We start from the raw sequence: 24,633 nt of genomic DNA, 5'->3' as shown, positions 1-24,633 counted from the left end.
CGCCAACAGGCAGACTGAAGATGCGCACTATTTGGAACTGAATCTATATTACATGTTTTAAGTATGAACAATGTTCACTACAGAGACCAGGTACCCTGTGAAAGCTTTAGACTGAGCTTGGGAAAGTGAAAAAGACTTGTTATAGTGTGAGATATCTTAAAGTCTGCATGTTGCAAACCACTTACCCTCTTTTACTCTGTCTCTCTATCACACACATTCACACACACTGGTTGCCTTCTGAATCAGCATTACAGAATCGCCTCTGTTTGTTTGGAAGTGTCCAACCTGTCAAATCCACATGCCATGAAGTGCTGTCTGATACGCACAAATGAACACATCTCATCTGTGGTGGTGCTGCTTCTGCTTTCTAGATACTACTTCAAAGGGAAAGTCAGCAGAGAGAAATGAAGAAAAAAAAAAAAAAAAAAGCAAGGACAAAAGGAAGGATAGGGAGATACAGCCAGAGTCCAGAGATCTCAGGTTTTCTCCCTCATGTCAATCAGTCTTTTTGTACCACAGACTACTGCTGCTTCTGGTGGGGCTTAAAACTGTCTTCCCCTGAATGGCTGGAGTCTGATAAAATGCTAAGCAAGGGGGGGGGGGTTGTAGAGCACATTGAGGATTCCCAAATCAGCATGTTACAGCGGTGACTGGATTGGTTGCTATGGTTATTGGCTTGCAATTAGTTCCCAGAGGATAAACGATGTAAAAAGTAACCATGTAGTCAGAAAGCTTGGCCTTTTTTAAAGACTTTGAGTGAATCTAAAGCTGAATTCATGCTAAGTAAGCACCAAAATAAACAAGAAAAAAAGCTATTTGAGAAATGAACTGTTAGAGGATTAAATGTCAACAGAGTTAACTACAGCGTAGAAGTGGAAGACGAGCTCTTGCCAGCCTCCAAATAGCCAAGCTGTCTATGTGTCGTGTGTTTAGTAATGGGGGGATAAATAATTCAAAAAGCAGCCTAAGGCTAAATCAGCTCCTCCTCTCACCCTTGCTCTGAAATCGATGTTTGGGGAGGAAAAAGGCGTAGTGTTTCAGTCGACTTTGCTTGACCACTGAAATTATTGTATCACTTCTGCTGGAACAGAGAACTGGAGGGTTGGGCGTGATGAGAAGATTAAAGAAAGCAAAGGAAAAATGAAAGCAGGAGAGAGGGGAAGGTGAAACAAAGAGGGAGGTAGTGAAACAAAGAAAAAAAAACAGACATTCACACAGAAAAAGTGCATAGTGAGGATTGAGGATTCTGGTTCCAAGAATAGCAGATGTCTCTTCTCAACATGAGAATGTAGCTGTGGGAGTAGTTTAGCTATTCTTGTGATATACTTTTCTTAGGTTAAGTACCACGATCTGTTTACACCATCAGTGATGCATAAGCTGACCCAGCTTGGGAAAAAAGGGCCATACATATTCAAATACTAAAACCCTTTTGTCAGTACTTTTCTTTTCTTTTAGTAAAGCATATTTCAACCAACAGCATCCAAAACTTGTACAGAACAGGACTTGTCAACAGTATCTTAATGATCACTGGGTCTTTTTTCCTATCAAGCTGTTTACTATAAGTTTGTTGAATGGAGAGAGCCTAGCCGTCCTCAATCCTTTCATGCTCGGAGCAACTGGTTTTAGCAGGGTGTACCACACATCTGCAGAATGCTGATTGATATTAGTTGTAACATCTTTGTGATACCGTACAGATGTAAAATTGGACACAACCTACTCCCAATACTCACCAAAGCATATAATACTTTGAGAGAAAACATACAGTAGCTACAGAAAATGTGACATTTTTTCCTCCTTATTTCAGTTTCATCATCAGATTTGACCTTTTTTAACTAATTAAAAAAGGAACAATGGTTGTTAATAGAGGTAATGGGAGAGTATTCCTTACAAGATGGTGCTCCTGTTCCAGCCTGCGCACTGCATGACAGTCCTTAAAAATTTACCATAACTTAAGAGCCCACAGTAGCCCACAACAAACTAACACTACATTGACCTAATTTTATACAAGAGAAATAATTGAATTGCAATATAATTTGCACCTGCATTTCTAAAAAGAAAAAAAAAACAGACATGCATGGTAAAAGTACATGACTAAATATCACAAAACTAAGGTTGGCTGAATTATAGGAATGTAAACACTAGGTTTAACCAGCATATTAACATACTAACGTCTAAAATCTTCTAAAAATGGAGGTTAGTTTAATAGTGGCTGCCACTCTGTGCAGCTGACCACAGAGCAGTTCATGGTTGTAGCTCAGCAGTGACGTCTTACATGTCTCCTTTAGATACATATTATGACATTACATATGGATGACGTTCAGTGTAAGCAGCCTTTGACTAGTTTCTCTGTTCACATGGAGCATCTCTGATGGGTTTGCTGTGAAGTGCCTGTAACTATATGCATCCAACAGGGGTAGGGATAGTACTGGGAAAATGTACTAAAGTAAAAGTTTTGTTACATTACTGAAATTTAATTTGGGCTCAAACTCAATTACTTGTTCATATATGTAGAAGTGACTCAGGAAAAAGTTAACTCTGGATAAAATTTAAAACATTACGTTTCTTCAAATGTGTGTGTGTGTGTGAGTATGTGTGTAGGGGGATAAGTATGATAGACAGCTTTAACTTACAAAATGATGTGTCTGAATATATACAAATATTCAAAAAAATAAATAATTCTATGCTGACATCTCTTTACTGCTTGTGCAGATTACATATTATCAATTCTGAACCTTTACCCAAATTCCTCAGTATAACCGTAAAAAACTGGCCAGAGAAAAGGATGAGGCCACCATACTGGTATCTGAAGCTACATAAACCACATAACCAGCTATTACTACCGTATTGAATTAATATACAAAAAAGCTATCAATTAAGCCAGACAACATAAAGACACAGCTTATAAACAAACATTTAAAAGTTTGTATATAGGCAAGACCCATAATATTTCTGCGGGCAGTGCACTGTAGTGTTCCCACAATAAAAAAATAAATAAAATAAAAATATTATATATATATATATATATATATATATATATATATATATATATATATATATATATATATATATATATATATACATTGGAAGGTAACTTGGAGCTTTTACCATTCATCTGTCATAAAGTTTTCACCCTATATTATTGTCAAAATGTCTCAGTGATATTGCAGCTGTTTTATCAATATTGATATTGCACATGTTGACAAAATTCCAATGTTCTGTGCAGCCCTAGTGCAGATGCACTATAGCTTAGTTAGTAGAATATGTTTCAAAGATGGTGATTCAATGACTAGCTCTTTAACAAGTCTGAGTGTCCTTGAGTGAGTTGTTGTGAATGACAGGTGATTACTTTCCATAGAAGCGCCACTGCTACTGGTTCATGAGTGTGTGAATGGATGAATGAGAAACACATTGTAAAGCGCTTTGTAGAAGCCAGCTAAGGTTAAAAGGCGCTATATAAGTGCACACTATTTAGCATTTACTGGTGGGCTTGGTGACGGGAATTTTGTGACTTTGAAGTTGGATTAAAGAGCCTCTGCTCACCCTGCTCACCCTTCTCACCCTCTGACAGTTTTTGGAAAAGGGGCCATGGGATGGGCTAGCTCTGATAGCTGAGAGTCATTAGGGATAATGTGGCGCTGATGAGTGTCTGAGTCTCTGCTCCATAAAAACAGGTGGTCCCAGGGTCACCCCTTCTTTCCCATCAACTCACCTCCTCTGGGTTCAAACCACACAGCTCTCTCTTCCCCTCCTCCCTTGCTCTGTAGCTGCCCCTCCACCATTCCCTCAGCACACATGGGAAAGGTTATTTGCACAATTGGTGGTGATTAGCTCTTGATTTGGCTCACTTTATTTGTGTGATCAGGTCAGTGCATGGATGCCAAAACCAGTCCAACTGAGGGCACAGCTGTGGCTCGACTATGACTGAAATTGAGTGAAGAGAACCAGACTAAGAAAGAGGAGAAGGTAGGCAGAAGATGGGAGAAAAAAAAGGGGGGAGCAAAAGAGGGGATAGGATCCTTTAGCATTCTTTGCTCTCTCTGCAGTTTAAGTTTTGGATTCTTGCAGCTCGTGGAGAAAATATTAAATATTTTGTCACTGTTATTCCAGGTGTGGGCTCTAATGATAAAAAGAAAATTCCCTATCTTTTTTCCTTCCAAGGTTTCACTGAACTACCTGATTCCAGTTATTCTATTGATCTCCTGAGGTGGGATTGCTAACAAGAAAAATGTGGGTGCTGCCTTATATCTGGCAGGTGAAATAGCTTATAAAGTCTACTTTGCACCAAAGTGATTTGAGGGTATGCTGGCTTTAATGGCTGGGTTGGATGTGCTGGCTGCACCGCTTAGTTGGTGTTGGGCTTAGGGTTGGCCCACTGCCTCAACATAGCTGGTTAGGCCAGAGAATTTTTCTCACATTAATGGCTGTTCTCACTATTGCTCCATCTCTACATCCGTATGTCCATCCATCCACTCATGCATCTAGCCAGGCGAGTAGGAAGGCCTCTCTCTATCTGGGTGTTCAGCCAACAAATCCCCACTCCACTCCTTTGGCCTCCTCTCCACAACCATATATCAGGCTGACGGCTGGTGGAGAACCCTACATCCAGCCAGCTGAATAAAACAGAGATTAAGCACCCACCCGAATTCATTTAATTACTCATTCAACAGCTCACGGCATGTAACTCCAACCGCTGGTGAGAACTTTGGTATTCTTTAGTGTTTACTTTCGCTCCCGCTGACTACAGAGAGGTTGAAAGAGGTGGCTGATCACAAAGAAATCTTGGCCTTACCAATAAAAATAATTGCATACTCAGTTGCTCCCAGCTGCATATTTGTGTCTCTGTGAGTTAAGGCTAGGTTACCAGAAAGCAAAGCAGGGGGTGAAAGCCAAACAAAGCGATCTGTGTTTGTAAAGACAAGACATCCCATAAATTACAATTTCTAGACCTATCTACATATCTATATCTATATATATATATCTACAGATATGTGGACAAGTGTAGTGAGCATTTAAGAGTCAATATCACTTCTTTTAAAAGAAAACGAGAAACGAGGAAAATGTACTACGCTAGTGCAAGATGCTCACAATAGCGCAAGCCTGAAACCCTGAAAGCAAGAGCAGATTGTATAGTATTGGTGGTGGTTTGATCTGTTTTCTCAAGTCATCAGGTCCAAATTTTTCTTGGACAAAAATCATTTCCATTTAAGTATGAGTGTCATTCCACAAAATAAAAATAGTTTATATAGTATGTATGTATGGGTGATTGTCACTTGGAGTGTCAAGTGTTGTCAGAGGTTAACGAGGCAAGAAAAATACAACTTAAGGTCCTTATGCTGAATTTGTGTACATAAACAGGTTCACCTCCAAGCTCCGGTGTCCATTTAAGGCAGTAGTAAACATGGTGACGATGGAGGAGATCATGATAATGTACATTCACAGAAAAAGACATAAAAGTAGGCAGCGAGTAGAAGGTGGTGGTCTGTGCACCCATTAAATACAATGCAGCTGCTTCTTTGTTTCTTTCTCTGGGTACACATAAGCTACTGCTCAACACTGCCCCCACAGTTTCTGGTGGAACTGCTCCATTTGTTAAATTGGGCTATGCACTCGTAAGCCCTGGAAACTGACCAAATTACACAAATGACGGATGCAGAAGATGGATGAAAGGTTCTGTGTCCATCTTTAAATGTTTAAATCTTTAAAATAAAAAATACACATTATCTGTGTAAACCTAGGAACTATTACAAAGTTTCTGTATTTCAAGAAAGAAATGAGACATTTTAGAGGCTGAGGCCTCAAGGAAGGTTGGTGGATCCAAACACGACAGAATCTTGGCAATGAAATATTTAAGTTCATAAGGACAGGGTTACAAACACAGCAGAAGGCATTTATTTTTCTGGCATGTCTCAGGGATATTCAGCAGCCTCCAATCAACAGCTATGATATGGCCTGTTGTCAAGAATGCATCAATTTGGCGGCAGCTTGTTTGCTTTTGAGATAGTGGTGAATGGGTAAGCAAGAGCTGCTTCTGTGTGACACAACAAACTCAGGTCCACAGATTTGGCTTTAACTTGTCACACTGCCAAAATGAGGATTTCTATCACAGACACACACTCAGCCCTGAGTGAGCTGGCAGGCTCACTATCCTGATGAGGAAGATTAGCTAAGATAGCCAATATGACTAATACCAATTTTTCAAAAATGTAGTGAGTGTGTGATGTCTTCCTGAATGAGCTGCTGTGGTCGAGGGCCATGAGAGGAGGCGATTTGTGCTCGAGGGAGACTGGGCATCTGGGGGGGGAAAAAAAAAACCTGAGGGGGGCCCAGGGTGTTGCATGACCTTTTCTAAAATGCTGCCACCCGCCTGCCACTGAAACAGAGTCTGGCTAATTAAAGTTTCAGTGGCATTGAATTTTCCCTAGCATAGCGCACCTCTGGCAACCTTGGGGCTCTTAGGCAGGCGATACACGAAGAGGGAAAAATGGGCAATATGAAAAAAGAAAAAAAAAGAGAGATCAGAGGAAACGGCTGAACAGAAGGACAGCCACTAGAGGACAGCATGGGAAATCCAAGCAATAACAGACAAAGTCAGTAGATTCCCATAACACACAAGAGAAGAGCAACATATTAGAATGCACCCAGAGTATTTTACATAAGCTCCGACACGCTTTGCCCTTTCGAATGGGTATACTCAGAATATCCAAGATCATATGGAATTAGATGTCAAATTGAAACTGTCCAACTGTGTACAGCTGGGTGAATGTAAGAGCTAAATGAGAGAGATCCAATGTCAAAAAGCTGAGTGCTTTTCCAAATCTTATTGGGCCGCCTCTCAGCCTAATGGAATCTTGATGGGTCAGTTTCAAGAATAAGTGCATGACTTATGACATGGCTACCGGGAGTATTACCCAATATACTGGACAGCATGTTCCCATCTCCAAAGCATCATTGAATAATTGGCCACATTTGACCGGGACATTTCTGGAAATACTGCCAAGAAAAGGTTATGCAACCAGACAGACTTGCTCATGGCCTGTATTTCACAATCTGCTGGCCTTGTCTCCATTAATGATCTTGACACCCTTTTCACCATTTTGGAAGTGAAAAGGACTTAATGAAGCTGAACAAAGCTGCTTGTGTGTGTGAGAGACAGTAACACAGACAAAAAGCAGGCCCATGTGACTGTGTTACTGCCTGATAAGGTCTTGGTCTGTGATTCCTAGGGGAGGCGGTCCAATCTAGGCTTTATTAGGCCTTATTGAGCTGTGTACAGGCAGGTTTGTGTTCATCTGTTATCTTTTAAGAATATTTTTAGCGCTTTATGAGTACTTTTGTCTATCTCTCTGATAACACTCAGTTGGCAGCAGTTTAATGGTGCACGCAACATGAGTCTTTTTTTTCCCTGCCTGTAAATGTCTCCTTAAAAAGGTCATACAACTAGTCAAATTAGAAAGTTAAGATTGCATTTTTGTTTAAAAAAATACAAATAATACAAAAGTTTTTCTTGAGCAAAATGAAGCCCTTTTTCAAAAGTAAACACAGATTAATTTTGACCAAAAGTCATGTGAACTAGTTTGGGCTGATTTTAGCTTTGGCTTCATGGTTTAATGTCAAACCAGAGCTGAAACTACTGTAAACTAAAATGCCAAATTTCTTCTGTATATCTGCCTTTAATTCAGCTGCTTTGTGAGAGCTTGTCTCTATTTCAAGATGTCACTTGAGACTGACATCAAACCAGAACGCATTTGGCTTCTTTTAATTGAAATATCTATGTGCACAAAAACTAATTTCTTTTGAAAAAGTGTACATCAATGAACAATATAGGAAAAGATTAATATAGATATACAGAATGAGATATAAGGGGATGCATATTTTACTCTTTGTGCTGGCTAAATCAAATCATTGCCAATGGTGTCAGATAATGAAGCAACAACCACAAAAATATGAAGTTTGTATTTAGTTGAGCTGGTTTTAAGTACTCACGGTTGGCAGAGCTTGATGAGGTCCTGGTCGGTGGTCCCAGGTGGCAGGCCACGAATGTACAGGTTGGTCTTACTTAGCTGCTCTGCCCCTCCCTGGTTGCAGCTGTTGGTACTGGGGCTGGGAGGAGCCATGGGATGAGGGGGTGGAGCATAGGGCTGCTGGGAAAAGTAAAGAGAAAACCAATTTAATACAAACAGCTGAAAATAGGTTTTAGCTGAAGACATGGTGTGTTCAGAAGAAGAAAGGGAGTAAGTGACGCCATAAGGAAAGGTGTGAAAAAAAAAATTCCAAAGAAGGAGCCGGAAATGTGAGAAACTGAGTTAAAAAATATTTCTTTTGAAGAAGCAGCAGGCACTTCCAGTTCAGTGTCACCGCAATTATGAGAAAATGCATTTTAGGGCAGTTGTGAGTCAGAGAGGAGATGAGATCAGTGTCGCTGAGAGATGAAAACTCAACAGCAAATTTTAATGAGGAAAATTTAAATAATATAACCATAATCTCAAATAAGAATACACTGCAGGGGAAACATTTTTTTTCCCACACAGAGAAAGCAAGAGTCAGTGACAAAGAGTTGAGAAAAAAAAAGCTCTTCAAGTGAGATAACAGGAGGCACATTATGCATCTGTATCTTCGCATTTACTTGTTTTTTTCAGTTCACTTAATTTTGTATTTTAAGTAAACATTTCACCAAGGAGACTCTCTGAAATTGGGCTTCATATGGCTTCCAGCAGCTTATAAACACTTTTAAATGATGGCAACCTCCTGCTCTCTACTAATATTGCCAGAACCAATTTCATTACACTGTGAAACAATTTACACCTCCAAGGGTGTGAGATCCTGATGCAATAATCCACTCCAGCATATTTTATAAACATCTACATATGAATGTCTTTTTTCAATGTAATCTCTTTCTCACAAAATGCATTCAAACTGTGACAGAAATGTGATTGTCTTCTTTGTTTTTCTTCTTCTCCTTTCCATTCTCTGCTTTCTTTATGTGCTTGTTGTGCTGTTAGTGTAGATTTATGGTATAAGAGTCAGGGCCCCCTGCTCACAGACCATTTATATCTCTATTGCAGGGACACTGCACATAATGACAGAGAGGGAGAGCTGCAGCCCTGTGGGTATAAGAGGAAAGAAAGACAAAAAGAGGGGGAGACACATTGAAAGAGTGTATGCACAAAGGTGTAAGAAAGAGTGCAAGAGACAATGCACAATGCAAAAAAAAAAAAAAAAAAAAAAGTAACTGAGTGATGGATGAAGCAGACGGGAGAAAAAATGGTTTAGGGAGAGAGAACGACATGACAAAATACCACCACCAGCTCTAGTTAACCATGTTAACCCCTATCCTCCCCAGGGAGAACCTCAAGACCTCATACTATGCTGTAAAAACACATACACACACAGTTTAACATGTGCACACACACAGACACACACACCATTAGCCCTCCAATGTGCCCCACACGTTAGCAGCGGCTGTTGGAGCATGGCTGATTTGATGCGCTATTTTAAGCGTGTGTGTGCTATGCCAGCGTGTTGCCTCCCACTTCTCAGACAAAGAGCCGGGGTCCCTGGAGCGTGAAGAGGGAGCCACGTCCATCAATGGACGGCCAATTACCACGCTGAGCTAAATGGAACTGATGGGCAGCCGCTCACTGTGCCGTACTAACACACACCATGGTACATATGTTTGTAGTTGCGCACACCCGCGCACACACACAATGCGATAACACAGAGACACCTTTTTCACACGAAAGCAAAAACAGCCAGCTACAAAGACAGGTACATGCATTACTTTTACAGTTTTGGACTTTGGGGCGGCTCTGGGACAGCCTCAAATAAAGTCTTCATACAAACATTCAAAGGAAATACGTTTCAGGTGTCTGACCAAAGACCATTAGCATGAGCTGTTGTTTCTACACAGTTGACCTAGTTATTGAATATGCAAGACTTGTGATTGTACTGGTTTTCCATTTGGGCCTCAGTGGGGGTCTACCTGGTTAAAAAGTTAAAATAAGTCAAAATTAAAGTTCAATTCTCAAGTCTGCACACAATTTGTGCCTCAATGATAAAAGCAGAGCCAGGCTGGAGAACCTCGTGTTTCCATGCTGCGACAAAAGTAAGGAAGAAACATAATCTCTTGCCTGCTCTATTGGAGTGATTTCCCCCTTCTTAAAATCACTAGAAACTGCACAGCTGCAGTTCAAGCCCTGACTTTGAGGTTTTAACCTTTTTGCATCCCCCCTCTCGCCTCTTATTTTGTCTGAGTTATTGGAGCTTAAATTAGACTCACAATACTAAACATGGTGTGCGATGTGTACAAATCACAGCACAACCAGGGGACACAACACAGAGTTGCTGTGGATGCTGAATCTTAATTAAAACCCTCCTTTTTCTTTCTTTGTTTCAGCGCTTCAATGACACACACAGCCTTCCTTCGTCTTCATCCACCTCCTCCTCCTTACTGGGCTCCAGGCTTGGCTTGCATCCTGGTCTTTGGAATTCGTGTGTCCCGCCCTATCGATTTGCTTTCATTTTTTAAGGTCAGAAGCTGAAATCTTACACAATGAGGCAGAGAGGGTCAAAACGAGCCCATTACTTACAGTGCTGGGAGAAGAGGAACAGAGTGAGGTCATCCAAGGGGAAAGAAAAAAAGGCTGGAAAAGTCCCCCAGGATGAAGAATGGACTGGGTGCTAAAGGTCTCTAAGGAATGGACGACTGTAGGGTAGATGGTGGGAAAGCATGAGTGCATTTAATGGAGGTTTTGCAGACTAATGGTTGTGTTATGTGTTTGCTTTATGCATGGCAAAAAGCATAAAGGGAATTGAAGAGTTCAATTCTCTTTATGCTTTTAAGAAAAATGGATTAAATAGGAAGCTCCTCATATCTAATCATCACTAATCACTTAAAAAACACGGACATTTTGTGCTTAATTTAATGAGCTTTTTCTTGCATTATATATATATATATATATATATATATATATATATATATGTATGTGTGTGTGTGTGTGTGTGTGTGTGTGTGTGTGGGTGTGTGTGTGTGTGTGTGTGTGTGTGTGATCATGCATGAGACAATAGTTAGGGAGCACATAACTTGTTGCATCTGCTGACACGACAGATTTAATATGTTATAGACATTTTGAATCCAATTGTCTCTGAGATAACTGGTCACCTTAATGGAGTTTAATAATCAAGGTTGTTTTTCTTTTTATACATGAATAGTTTCATGACTGCTTACCCTCAATCTGTCATATATTTCTCAAACATTATATTAAACACTGGCCTTATATGTCAGTGTGATGGAGACTGAAAACAGTCTTTAGCAAAGTGGGATGGAAACTACTGTAAAAAAAAAAAAAGACTTGAAGAGATAAATAGAGAAGTGTGGAAGAAGAGTTGGATATGACACTTGAAAAAACCTTCAGGTGGTAAATGAGAAAACCTCCATTCTCCCTCCTCCCTATCCAGCTGTGACATGCAGCTACACAGGCTTACTGGGGATTTCAATTTGCTGCACTGTATTTTAGACAAGCAAAATGGTTTACACAGGCTCAATTTACCAAGGCAGACGTGCAGGGGGGTTCACAGCCTCTGTGACATGCCAGGGAATGTTTATGAGTGTATTAAGTGAGGATGATAAATCTAGCATACGTTGCATAGGCTGAGGGCACACAGCGTTGTGCTGTAAATGTTCACGTACCCGCACATGGACAACACCCTTTTTTCTTTTTTTTTTAAGACCATATAGTGATCTCTTTTTGTCACAGAGTAAAAGGTCCTGTAAATGGCCCGGACCTACTGTTTGCATTGCTTGTGCACTGCAACATCCCCTTACTGTATAAAATTAAATATAGCCATGATTTCAAAATTCTCAATTTTTCATGAGTCGACCCGGTGCATATAAACCACTTGACTTCAAATGGTTTATTTAAATGTAGAGGGATGGAGATTTTCTCAACTTATAATGCAATACTTAACCATTCTGTTAAAAAAACATGAAAAATGAGCATAGCATTGATGCGATGAGTGCAAATGCTCTAAAAAACAAACAGATGAGCTTAAAATTATAGCTGAACCAAAAACACAGAGAACAGAAAGATGTTGTGGACAAATAGTTATATGTATGAATGAGTTGACTCTACAGAACTTTTTCCAATTTTCTCAGTGAGAAAGTTTCGAATGTTAAACCCCATTTATGCTCTATGCTAAAGAGATGCTATGACACAAATCATTTTGTCCATCTTCTGCATCATTTACATGTTACATGTGTACCAAATTACATATTACATGGCGTACATGTGTAATTTGGTTAGTTTTCTGGGATCTTTGTGGATGAAGCTAACAAAGTAGTACCACTAGAAACTGCGGGGGAAGTACTGTGAGGTAAAGCTGATACTTATCCCAGACTTGTGCGTTAATACACCGCTTTAAGACTGTACAAGCAGATCAAGACAAAGTTGGTAGAAATCTAAAAGGAGGAGGTCCTGCAGTGCTTTTCAACTTGGACATGTCAGTAAAGGAAAAGATCACACAGGACATCAAACTGTTGGCAGTAATTTTCATCTGACATGACTGTCCAGGGAAGACTGTTACAAAAGCTGCTGAACTTAGCAGAGTATTCTTCACACTATCTACACAATACAGTGAGGAAACACCAGAATGTGTTCACTCAGCGGCTTCTTCAAAAAGCTGCAAGACAGAAAGATGCAGTAGGTTATTCCTGCCAACAGCAATCATCCTCTGGAAAAATATAGAAAAATAAAAAAAAAAATTTAAATAAATAAAAAAAAAGGCTACTAAAACATTAGAATTTCCCCCTAAGGGGATTAATAAAGTAATTTAATTACATTTTTTTATTTAATTTACTCTATCAATATCAGAGTATCACTCTATCCTGCTTTGGGTTTAGTTTCAAGCTAAAAAAAAAACAAAAAACAAAAAAAAACTTTTTTTTTGTTTGTTTTTGTGACGCTTCTATTATTCCAAAGCTAAAAAAGGTGATAAAACAACTGACACACAAACGTACAAACAAACATCAAAACTGAACCCCAACTGCATCAAAATGTTATAACTTAAACTCTGACTTAAACCTGCAGGAGTTATCATCCTAACCAGTGCAAACCTGAGCCGTACCTGGTGACAGAGAAGGGGCCCACTCAACAACACTCAGTGTGTTGGTTAGCGCTGACAGCTGCTGAACAGACACATTCTTCTTCCCACCATTCTCATCTTCATCCTGATGTACATTTAAAACTAAATCGTCATTGCTGTCTTAACAGCTTACGCTGCGCTCGGGTTCAAATTGAAAGGGCTGAACAGAAGTCGTGATTATCTCACTGCAGGGTTGAGAGATCGAATCCTTTAACGCCCAGCTGACATCACCACTCATAATGCGGTACACTGTAAACAACAACGGTGGTCTGAGTGAAACCATTTTTTTTCTAGTGTTATAAAAACAAAGACATCTTGAGTCTTTTAACTATAACAACTATAAGCTGATAGTAATTTTAATCTAATAAGCCATCCAAATCATATTAGTACAGGCTTTTCTTTCTTAAATGAGAGGGTAGATCTAGTAGAAAATCTAATAATTACAATGTAAGTCTAATTACATTACCAAATTAATTTCCTTACATAGCACTTGGAAAGTTGGAAGTTTCATGTTTCTATAAGTTCAATAATATCCCACGCCATTCATATGAAGAAAATAGAGAGAAAGGAAGTCAGAGTAGTAACCTGAGCAGGGTTAGGTTGTCTCTACCTTTTTTTCTTCCTTACACTCTGTAGGGCAGGGCTAGATGAATTTGCTATACACCAGTGTTTTAATTGGCCCTCATTTATAGAAGGCCACAGCAACAAATGAGAGCTTGCTAAACACTGGCACCAGACCAGACAAGACCATGCTGTCAGTAACAATAAACCAGCCTAACACTGCCAAAATCTCCCCATGGCCATGACGCCACAATTCCAGATCCACTATCACCATCTACGCAATGACATGTCTGCATGTGCCCCTGCTTTGTGCATTTCTGTGTGTGTGTGTGTGTGTGTTTGACTTCAACATTTACCAACCCTGCCACAAAAACTGACAGTCTCTGGTAATTGGAGAAAAAAAAGCCTCTCAGCTTGTTCACCATTAATTCATCCTAGCAAAGACTCTACAAAGTCTCTAAGAGACAAGCGTAGTCCCAGAGGCATCCCTTCCAAACTGCCAGAACTAACAGCCAGCTCGGCGGTCGGCCGCATTCACAGCATCCTTTAAGCACAGGAGGAACACAAATCCCCTGTCCATCCTGGATAGCTGCTTCCAAACCTTTAGCCCTTAAACATGTGTTTTGAGAACCGCAGCTGCATCTCAATGCTGAAAGAAGAGCGCGGGACACTGGAATACCGCCTGCCATCTTCTCATTTCACTCTTTCTTTCTGCCTCTGTGCCTGTCTCGGTAAATCCATAGCCAGAGGACTGAATAGCAAATCATCCCCAATTCACCTGGGAATGAAGTAGTGCTGATTCTATAGCAAAATGTATCTTAATAAGGAAACCGTGAGCACTTAGTATGCAGGGGCATACACAGGGCAGGAGAGAAAAGAGAGGGGATAAGAGAGAGAAGATGAGCAGGAAAGATATATTTTCATGTATGAATGAGTTTAAACCAAGGCCTAAAAGAGTTGTGAGATGAAGAGAGAGGGAGAAAATGGGAAAATATGAAAAGTGAGGAAATTAAAAAGGTTCCATTAAACTGTTCTTCCTAGAAAAAATAAAATAAAATAAAACTGTTGTGGGCAATGATGTGTGTAGGGGGATAATTTTAAATATGTTGATAGGTCAATCAGCAGCTTCTTTGAAAGAAAATCAGGAGTCTCTCTTTTCTTATTTCTCACCTACTCTCAACTCTGTTTTTCTCCAACTTTATTATTTCCTTTTCACTCTCCTTTTGTCTCTCTGGCTCTCTCTTCTCATGCTTTCACTTAAGGGCAGATAAGCGAGCGATGTGCTGCATCAGGACCCATATATCTTGATATAGAGCCCCAGGGTTAAAAATGCAGACTATATCTTCTGCAGTGTTAAGAGGTAGAATGCATACATGTTATCTGACAGAGAGAACAAAAGCTGTGGCGGTAAACAAGGGAGGCTTTATGTATCACAGAGAGTCGCCCAGAGTAATTATAGAGTAAAATTAAGAATGCAAGAAAGCATGGATGAAGAATTGCCACCTTCAGCTAAATCTGTCCAAGACCAAGCTAATTGTCTGTCCAGCCAATCCTTCCTTACCACCACAGATAGGCGTGCAGCTCGACTCTATCACACATGTGCCTACATCTTCTACCAGGAATCTTGGTGTCATGGTAGACAACCAGCTGACCTTAAAGGACCATGTTGCCTAGTTGCCGGGACTTGCCAATTTGCTCTCTACAACATCAGGAGGATCAGAGCCTACCTGACTGAACACACGGTACAGCTCCTGGTCCAGGTCTTGGTCATTTCACTGACTACTGCAACTCCTTTCTGGCTGGCCTGCCTGCATGCTCAGTTAAACCTTTGCATATGATCCAGAACGTAGCAGCACGTATGGTCTTCAACCAGCCCAAAAGAGCTCATGTCACTCCGTTGCTAATCGCTCTTCACTGGCTTCCAGTTGCAGCACGCATTAAATTCAAAGCTCTGCTTCTGGCTTACAAAACAATAACCTAAACTGCTCCTGTCTACCTTCACTTCTTAATCCAGAGCTACACTCCCTCTCACAGTTAAGCTTGGCCAGCGAAAGACACCTAGTGCGCCCACCAAAACGAGGCGCAAAATCAGTAGCTAGACTCTTTTCCCCTGCTGTTCCCCGGCGGTGGAACGATCTACCAAACGCCATACAATCTGCAGAGTCCTTATTCACTTTTAAGAGTAAGCTAAAGACTCAGTTGTTTAAGGAGCATTTCCACAGTTAGCTTGACTCTTCTACTCAACAGGATGAGTTAGAAAGATTTGTCCAGCTCTTTGGCTCAACTCAGCACTAAATAAGGTGCGTGCACTTATGCCCAAGATGATACTGTGTGTTGAAATCATGATCTCATAATTAAACAAAGTACTGTTATAGGAAAAAAAAACAAAAAAAAAACACTGCCTCTAGCACTACATAACAGCACATGGGTCCAACTGGACACACACCAGTCGAACTACCACCACTAAATATGATGTCCCATCCTCTTTGAATTCTTGCTGAATTTGTGTTGTTTTTACTCTCAGATGTAAGTTGCTTTGGTGAAAAGCGTCTGCCAAAGAACTGTAGAACAGAATGGAATAAAATGATGAATATTCATATGAATATGAATGATCCAATAAGTACAACCCTTCCTAACCTTATTTAGCTTGCAGTAGAATGTCCATTCAAGATGACAAACAATTCAATACTTTTATTTTCCAATTTCAACTTAAAAACAACTACTTCTACTAAGTTTGCAAATCCATTTCATATCTACTACTTAAAAAGGTCTTCCTTTTCCTCTTGTTTAGTTTTTGGTAAAGTCAGCAGGACCGGACACAAACATTTTATGTTTTCCACCATAAAATATACAATGCGCATCAATCACATAGCAGGTTGGTCTCTAAGCCCACACAAAAATCTACAAATGGACTCTGTAAGCCTCTATGTTTATACCACTCCTCCAACAACCTTAATCCTGGATCTCTGTGGACATTAAGAGTCAGCCGGTGTTTAGGTGACATAACCAGAGCTAAAGTGTGTTTGTGCAGCATGATTATGACGCTTTGGCTGCAAGTGCAGTGACTGCCGCAGAGGGATCCGTAAAAGAAAGCAGAGCCAGCCGTGGGCAGAGCCAAAGTGAAACTCCTTGGATATAAATATTTGGGCTGATTTGTCATCATTATAGCCAGCTGGGTCCGTTTGCAAGCTCGCCAGTGTGGGAGTGGAGACTGCCGTAACGGAGTGGGAAGATAGAGATGCTCATTTAAAGGCAGGACAGCAAAGAAAGGATAAATTTAGAAAGCAAATCCTTAAAACTGCTCACCAACTGAATGTACCAACTGGAATAATGAGATGATTATCTAAACACAATAGGAATTAGCCACCAGGTCAGGTGTATGCTTTTGTTCTAGATGTAAATTAAGCCTTATAATGTTTCTAAATGACCAACAAAAAGAATAAATTCAGGTCATTTCTTCTGCTTGAACATTGTGCTACCTGGAAAGCCCTACCTCACCACTGGTCTGAACCAAAATCAGCTTCAGCGTAAATTTAAGGTTCTGTTTTAAAAAAGAAATAAATAAAAAGTAGTGGGATAGATTTAAGTCTGAAATAGAGCAGCAGCCATTGAGCGCCGTCACCTCCCATCCCACTCTCCATCTCCAATTGGGCACATTCTTTAGGAGTCAGTTATGTTTTTCACAGGAAGTGGAAGCACAAACACAGGACTGTGGAAGCTGGGAAGAGGGAGGAGAGCCATGTTGCTGTCTCTCCCTGAGACAAATGTCTAGCAGTCCAGTCATGCACATGGGTTGGCACCATGCCCTAAAATGTCTTTACTGGCTGCATTGAGGATCGAGAAGGAGAAAGGGAGAGCCTGCATAACAGGCTAACACTTAACTGTGAGTTTCTCTTTATCCCTCTATTTTAAAAGTATATTTACTCTCAGATGTATCGTCCCTGCATGTTCTAGGTCCACTTGCCTTTGTCTGACAGTCCGGAACCAATTTGTTGACACGTTGCCATTTGTGAATGAATGATTATAGATGGCTGAATGCCAGGGGGGGGGGGGGGAGGGACAGAAACGGGGGACAGATTGATAGAGAGGAAGGCCAACCATTTGTTATGCTGTTCTCCAGACAAACAAATTTAGGTCCCCCTTTTCCAGAAGGTCAACTGTGCTCAAATTCATAAATAAGCCTGTAATTGACAGAGAAGCTTCAGAGAGGCACAAAGGTTCCCGAACAGCTTAGTGCATGAGTTACTGCCCGACACTGACCTCAGAACTGTATGTGTGTGTTTGACTATGAGCCAACAACCATATGTTACAGGAACTATGTTTGCATAACTGAGTGATGTTAACACTGCTTGGACAAACAACCATTTTTTTCTTTTTTTTACAGACAGAGACTTGTGATAGCTGGTGCTGGAGCACACTAAAGCAAGAATAACTGGTATAAAGCTATTTACGCTAGTTACTAAATCTTATATTAAAAAATAAATGTGATAAGAATACAGTGACCAACTTTAGGAATTTTCCCCTCACATATCACTGTAATTTTTTCTAAATCTGTTTGACATTGAGCTCTTCTTTAAAGTAGATTGATCAGCTTTAGTCAAAGTCAAAAAGGCAAAGTCAGCTTTATTGTCAATTTCTTCACATGTACAAGACATACAAAGGAATCGAAATTACGTTTCCCACTGTCCCACGGTGAAGACAGGACAGGACATTTTAACACTAAAGTAACCATTAAAATAAAAAAGTACACAGGCACAACAAATATATGACATAACACTGATAATAAATGGAGTGCAAAGACTTAAGGCATGAACTGATCCTAAGGCTAACTGTAACAATAATTTTGCCTTTAGTATTAAACTTTTGTCAGGCATAAAAAGTTCCATGAAACATAATTCTTGCTGACAGAGCAAAACATTCAACGTTCTTTATCATGATGTTGATTTTCTGTACACCTGCTCACAGTAGATGAGTTGACAGCAGTTCATACTGTGTGTTATTATCATTATCCTGCACCCTCTCTACTCCATGTTAAGTGATAGGTAGCCTATAGCATGTGCACTGAACTGAACCCTTTTCCTTTTGAATGTTCAGTTTCTTTCGAGTACAGAGCACTTGCTCTTGGTCTGGAATGTCACTTTTGGCCCCCAAGGAACATACTCAAATGAAGCGTCTCTGACAATTGCCAGACTAAATACTGGCACTAAACACCAGTCACTCTTGCGGCAGGAAGGCTTCGGATAGCCATAACCAATCAGCTAGGGAGTGGAGAAAGGTTGGTTTGTGGTAGTTTATAGGGTTATTTTATGACGCACATCTGAAAAACATATCCAGGGATTTTGCACTGGGATCCTAACCAACTAGAATGTGTTCTTCTTTTATCCCTGCCAGAAAAATCAGGTGTATAAGCAGAAGCATAAGGAGAATAGCTATGCTAATGCATAAACGGAGAGACCAGATATGTTATGACAATTTGGACTCCACTTTTGCTTAAATTATTATCCAAATATTTCAAGTGTGTGGACATAAATCAAATGAGGCACAAAGTAACTAGTTTCCGATTATTTGTCAATATGACAACTGAAAAATACTTTATTGTGTGAAGACCAAAACTGCTTTGAAATTGTGCCACTCTAATTGCAAGGCTGTAAATGAGAATTTGATGGATGTGAACCTCAAGATGAGTTTCCGAAAAGGTCATGCAGCAGCAGGCAATCAAACTAATAAGAATGTTTTTGTTTTCTTTAAACAGAGGGGAAAAAGAGCTTTGTAAAAATAATGCATTAACATCAATGCATAGTTAAAAATGAATATCGTATTCAAGTATTTGCTGAAAAACATGACACTTTCTAAAAAAATGCATTGATCAGTCACATTAAGACTACTGCCAGGTTAAATGACTAACATTAATCATATTGTTGGTTCCTGGCACCGATGTGGATGTTTCTTTGGCTTGTGCCACCCACCTGAACATTGTTATAGACCAAGCACAGCTGCCATGGCAACAGCAGTCCTGCTATTAGTTTAGCGGACCCTGCCACATCGCAAACACTGTTCAATAAGGGCTTGAGGAATATGACAAAGAATCCTGGCTTTGACCCAGGTTTGTCAAAACTCTCCAGATCCTAATCCGATTGAGCATTTGTGGGATGTGCTAAAACAAGCCAAATTCCCAAAGATCCCACTCTGGAACTCACAGAACTGAAAAAAGCTGGTGCCAACATCCTGGTGCCAAATTCGAAAAAAGAAACCCCCACAGTTCATACTCATTCAAGTCAAAACTTAGACTTGACAAACTTATCCTGCTTTGACAATTGATTCTTTCTTTTTTTTTTAATTAACTGATGTTTTTATCTAAATCAGGGGTGGCCAACGTCGATCTTCGAGAGCCACAACCCTGCAGGTTTTCCATGCATCCCTGCACCAACACACCTGACTTAAGCTAATAAGTCAGATCCTTATAGGCTGTTGGATCCATTTAATTTGAGTCAGGTGCGTTGGTGCAGGGATGCATGGAAAACCTGCAGGATTGTGGCTCTTGATGACCAACGTTGGCCACCCCTGATCTAAATCAACTAACTACAGAGCAACATTCTGGCTTCAGTGTAATAAACCCTGATACAGAAAATAGATGTGTAAGAGGTGTTAAGAAAGAAAGTGTTCTTGGCAGTGATAGACATTGAAGGTAGGTCTTGAAGGTAGAAAGGATGCCCCTGCTCTAATAGTAAATGGTAACGTGCTCCACCAAAAATAAAAACTCAGCATTTTATACTCCGTTGGTGGCGCAACCACTTGCTAATGAGTTTTAGTCTTACATCTTAAAGACTGCCTGGCAAGGCAACTGTTTTCATGTTTCTGTGACCCCATCATCATCTACGCATCCAGATTTTAGGTGCTTCCTTCAGAGGCTGCTGATTTGGCAACTCAAGACCATTTGTCATAAATTCACTTTCTTCTGTTTGCAAGCTGGGAAAATATGGAGAAACAGAGTATTTCATGGACTAAATCATTCTCTACAGTAAAGGGTCATCACAGCATAGCTATGTTTGCAGACCAAACCCTGTATTTGGATGGAGAATGTAAGATTACTAATGGCCAAAGTAGCTTGTCTTACTAAACTACACACACTGAACTGTCTTCACTGCTAAACTCTCTGAACCATATCCCCTATCCCCTTCTTATTAACCCTCAATAACTGAATCCATCCATTCCTAGGCTTCCATCCATCCTCTCTTCACCTTCTCCAATCCGTTCAGTCAGCCCTCATCTATCTCTAAATCCTTCCCAATCCTCATCTGGCTGCTCGTCCTCAATTTCTCTTTTGTGCTTTCTTCTCTGAATCTCTCTCCACCCTGTTTCTCCTCCTCATCCAAGAGCCATTGGGGAGTTTTTACATAGTGCTGAGCAGAGTTTAGTAGGCCAAAGAAGACGCTGTGCCACATTCTGCTCTGTGTGTTAAACAACTATCCCGCTTGAAGGAATATCTGAATTACTCAACACAAAAACCCCTCTGTATCTGCCCGCCTCCTTGGGCTTAAGAGCACATACTGCATAGCTGCCGTCAGCAGCAAGCAGCGAGGCTATGCAGGGGATTGTTTTACTCAGGTCCAATCTGAGAACAATACCGCATTGTACTATTTGCCTCTGTGCACCTGGATGTGTCATACCAATAAAAATCTACACACATTTTTATCTTTTAAATAAATGTATTCTACTTTACTGTCTACCTCAGTTTTTATTTCCATATAGGTGCTTTCTGTATGTTTTGTTGGTTTGACATGCTGGCAGAGAGGTTGAGTTAGAGACTTTTCAGAAGTGCCTGTTTGAGTGATTTAAACGACGGCGGACGGCTTCTTCTGGGCAGACCTTCCATGGCTGTCAAACCCATGACTTACTGGAAATCAAAGTGCTTCCCAGCTCTCATAAATGCAGTTCAATCAGCGCTGGTGTGCAGCTTTATCCAAAAGTGTCACAATTGCGTGATAAATAAAGTGAACACCGTCGAGCAGGAAGCTGAAGCGAGAAATTTGAGAAATAAGATGCTGGGAGGAGGAAGCTGCAGGGAAAAAAAAGACGAGGTAACAGAGAAAAAGAGAGAGAGAAAGATGAATTGGGATGCAGACATCTGCCAAAAAAGGAGAGGTGCAGCGTCTGAGTTGCCCAGACCTTGGTAGTGTGATTTATTCATGAGATAAGTCACCATGTCTGTGGAACAGGTGAATGTAATGGTGTAATGTTTCCACATTGCCTGACTGCTTGCCTCAGTGACTGGCCTGCTGTGTCCTTGCCAGGCTGCTGGAAGAGTTTAATGAATGCAACACTTGGACACGGTGTGGGATCACAGCCAATATTATAGATAAACACAGGCCATCTGGGTTAAAACAAACTGAAGGAGTGATGCCATCAGTCCTTCTGTATCTTCAAAGGTAACTGAAGTTATTACTTCTTTCCACTTCATGGTAGTGTGACGTAAAAAAAAGAAGGAAAAAAATAGAAGGGTGTATTTTTTTTTTTTTTTTTTCGAGCAACATGTATTTCAGCTCTTTGTATCTATCTACAGCTGTATCTATTCATAAAGCATCTTGGGAGTCTAACTCAGAGTCGGTGCAAGCTGAAAGACTATTAATTTTAGGACATGTAAAATTGTCCCATATCAGGAGTCCTGTTGGAAACAGCTTCATGAATAAAAGCCAGGGATTGTGTCTTTTTCCTCAGACAAATGTTCGAGTCATCATTATTTTTTTTTTTTTCCTTTCAGGGGCACGTTGAGACGTTCTAACGGCCGCAACACAGTCACAGTTCCAGTCACATAATGTTTACTGTTTATATTCAGGAGCTAATAAATCCAACTACTTTCAAATTTAAAACGAGTTTAAAATGAGTGATGAAAACAATCCTTTGCTTTGATATTAATAACTCAAATACTCCCTACAGCACTCCTTCAAGGAGGTATATAATTAAGTTTCTTTATTCTTTTTAGCAATTTTCCTTTCCAGCCCAGTACTGTATTCTCATAAACCAGGACAAATTGTGAGGAGACATCAAAGATGAAAATCAGCAGTGGTCCGGTCTATTGTACTTGCTAAAAGGTTTCTAAACTATTTATTTACTCTCCAATGGAGACTTTTCATGAGATGATAGCAGTGGACTGTTATTGTTGTGGTGTGTGGCCTTTCATTTTCTGCTTGAATGTGAGGGGTTGGGCTCTGAGAGAACACTGCTCGCTCCATTGTACTGACGTACAGATTACCACATGAACAGGAAGCTCCTCCGCTCAGTTGCTCGCCAGCAGCAGGCCGCCTCTTAAATATCCGAGACAGAGGCGTCATTGTGGGATTGAATATGAAGGGGCCTGCCAACAACTGTGGATGGGCCATTACCATCACAATGAGCTTCATGCTGTTTTTATTTTTATTCTGTTTTATTTATATATATATATTTTTTTTTTTGAGACCCACAAAGCAAGGAGGTGAGACTTGTCACACATAGGAAGCTTTCGCCAAAACCAGGGTGGCCCTTCTTCATTTTTTAGTCAAGAAAGAATTTGCAGGAAATGCATAAATAATTAGTCACAGGCTGCTTTATGGCCCACAAGCGGTTCAACTTATCTTACTACAATCCTATCTGCCCCCATCATATTTTGCAGTGTCTCCATGGCCATTGATCTGTTAATCTTTTTCTCTTACCAAAGCAGAACTATGGAAAGCTGACATATTTCACATTATTTCAATGATCCTCTAGCATTTATTGTTTCAAATTTGCCTCTAGTTGTGTTGTTTTGTGGTAAAAAGTAGGAAAAACAAACGCTGTTGATGACGCTAAGTACGTTCTAAAGGTTACAGCTGCATGACAGCTGTGGAAGGGACAGAGGATACTGTGACTGAAGCAGACTTTGGGTTCGTAAACAACTCAAAACAGAGGAGAAAATAATGGTCCATACAGGCTGTTTCTCACAAATGAAGCAGATATCTTACAGATCCCTGATCATCTGTTGGGGAAGAGAACTAAATCAAGTCAAAGAAGAAAAACCTACTTATGAAATCTCAGAGACATCTGTCTGCGCTTCTAAGAGTCTATTTTTGCTTTCTACAGCTGAAATTAGAATAAAGATTTTGTTAAAACTTTGATTACTGACAATAGCTTTACTTGCTGGCAGGCAACGTTTACTTTTTTTGACCTTATTGAAAACTGAATTTGTTTTATTTTTGATTTATTAAAACCCTTTTATCCATCGTACCTGAAATATTAAGTGAATCCAAGCAAAATAATGATGGATTTAACTTGTATCAATTTATACATGAATCACTCATAATATAAAAAGCACTTTGTCAATCATATTCACATGTACTTCAATACATAGGGGATGAAAAACCCTTCCATCATCAGTTGTCAGTGAGAAACAGCTGTGGAAAAAGATGGTGAAAAATGTCAAAAGAAAAGAGAAAAAAACTGGAGGTCATCATTTCTGAGCATTTTCCAATTCAAGCCTGAGCTTGGTATTTTTTGTCATTATATATATGTTTTTAGACACACTGTTAAATGAGCAGATCTCTAGAGCGAGCATTAAACTACTTTGGCCCAGTGATTTTTCTGAAACAACACAGTAAGTGAGAAGAAACACCGAACATAACACCAGCTAAAGGGCACTTAAGCTATTTTAGTGACAAACAGGACTGTAGTTAATGTATATTACTGTGCAGAGACTGAACCAGCCATTTTTGAGTACAAGCGAGCATGAAAGTAGGCTGTCAGGATCTCTATTTAAAGACATCTAAGAGACCAGCCTTTTCTTCTCGGCTCGTTCCCTGCAGCACACCAATAAATAACTAAATCACGAAAACACTTAAAAGCAGCGCGGTGTCACAGTATCCACGTTTATCCTTCCACTTTCTGCCATAATTTCTTTTGTTCCTCCCAATTCTGCAAAAAGAAAAA

The 24,633-nt window shown here is 40.1% G+C and overlaps 1 protein-coding gene across 5 annotated transcripts in view; it reads right to left on the bottom strand.

The window, feature by feature from the left end:
- Nucleotides 1–24,633, bottom strand: part of rbms3 (RNA binding motif, single stranded interacting protein) — a 306,045-nt gene that overhangs the window by 163,713 nt on the left and 117,699 nt on the right. For all 5 annotated transcript variants that reach the window (XM_042011495.1, XM_042011491.1, XM_042011493.1 and 2 more), the window contains one exon: nt 7,984–8,141. In XM_042011495.1, the coding sequence (XP_041867429.1) occupies nt 7,984–8,141 (158 nt within the window). The remainder of the gene's footprint in view (nt 1–7,983; nt 8,142–24,633) is intronic.

Source organism: Melanotaenia boesemani, chromosome 17 (genome assembly GCF_017639745.1).
Source record: "Melanotaenia boesemani isolate fMelBoe1 chromosome 17, fMelBoe1.pri, whole genome shotgun sequence".
NCBI lineage: Eukaryota > Metazoa > Chordata > Actinopteri > Atheriniformes > Melanotaeniidae > Melanotaenia > Melanotaenia boesemani.
The sequence above is the reverse complement of the archived record's forward strand: the minus strand, read 5'-3'. Positions and strand labels throughout refer to the sequence as shown.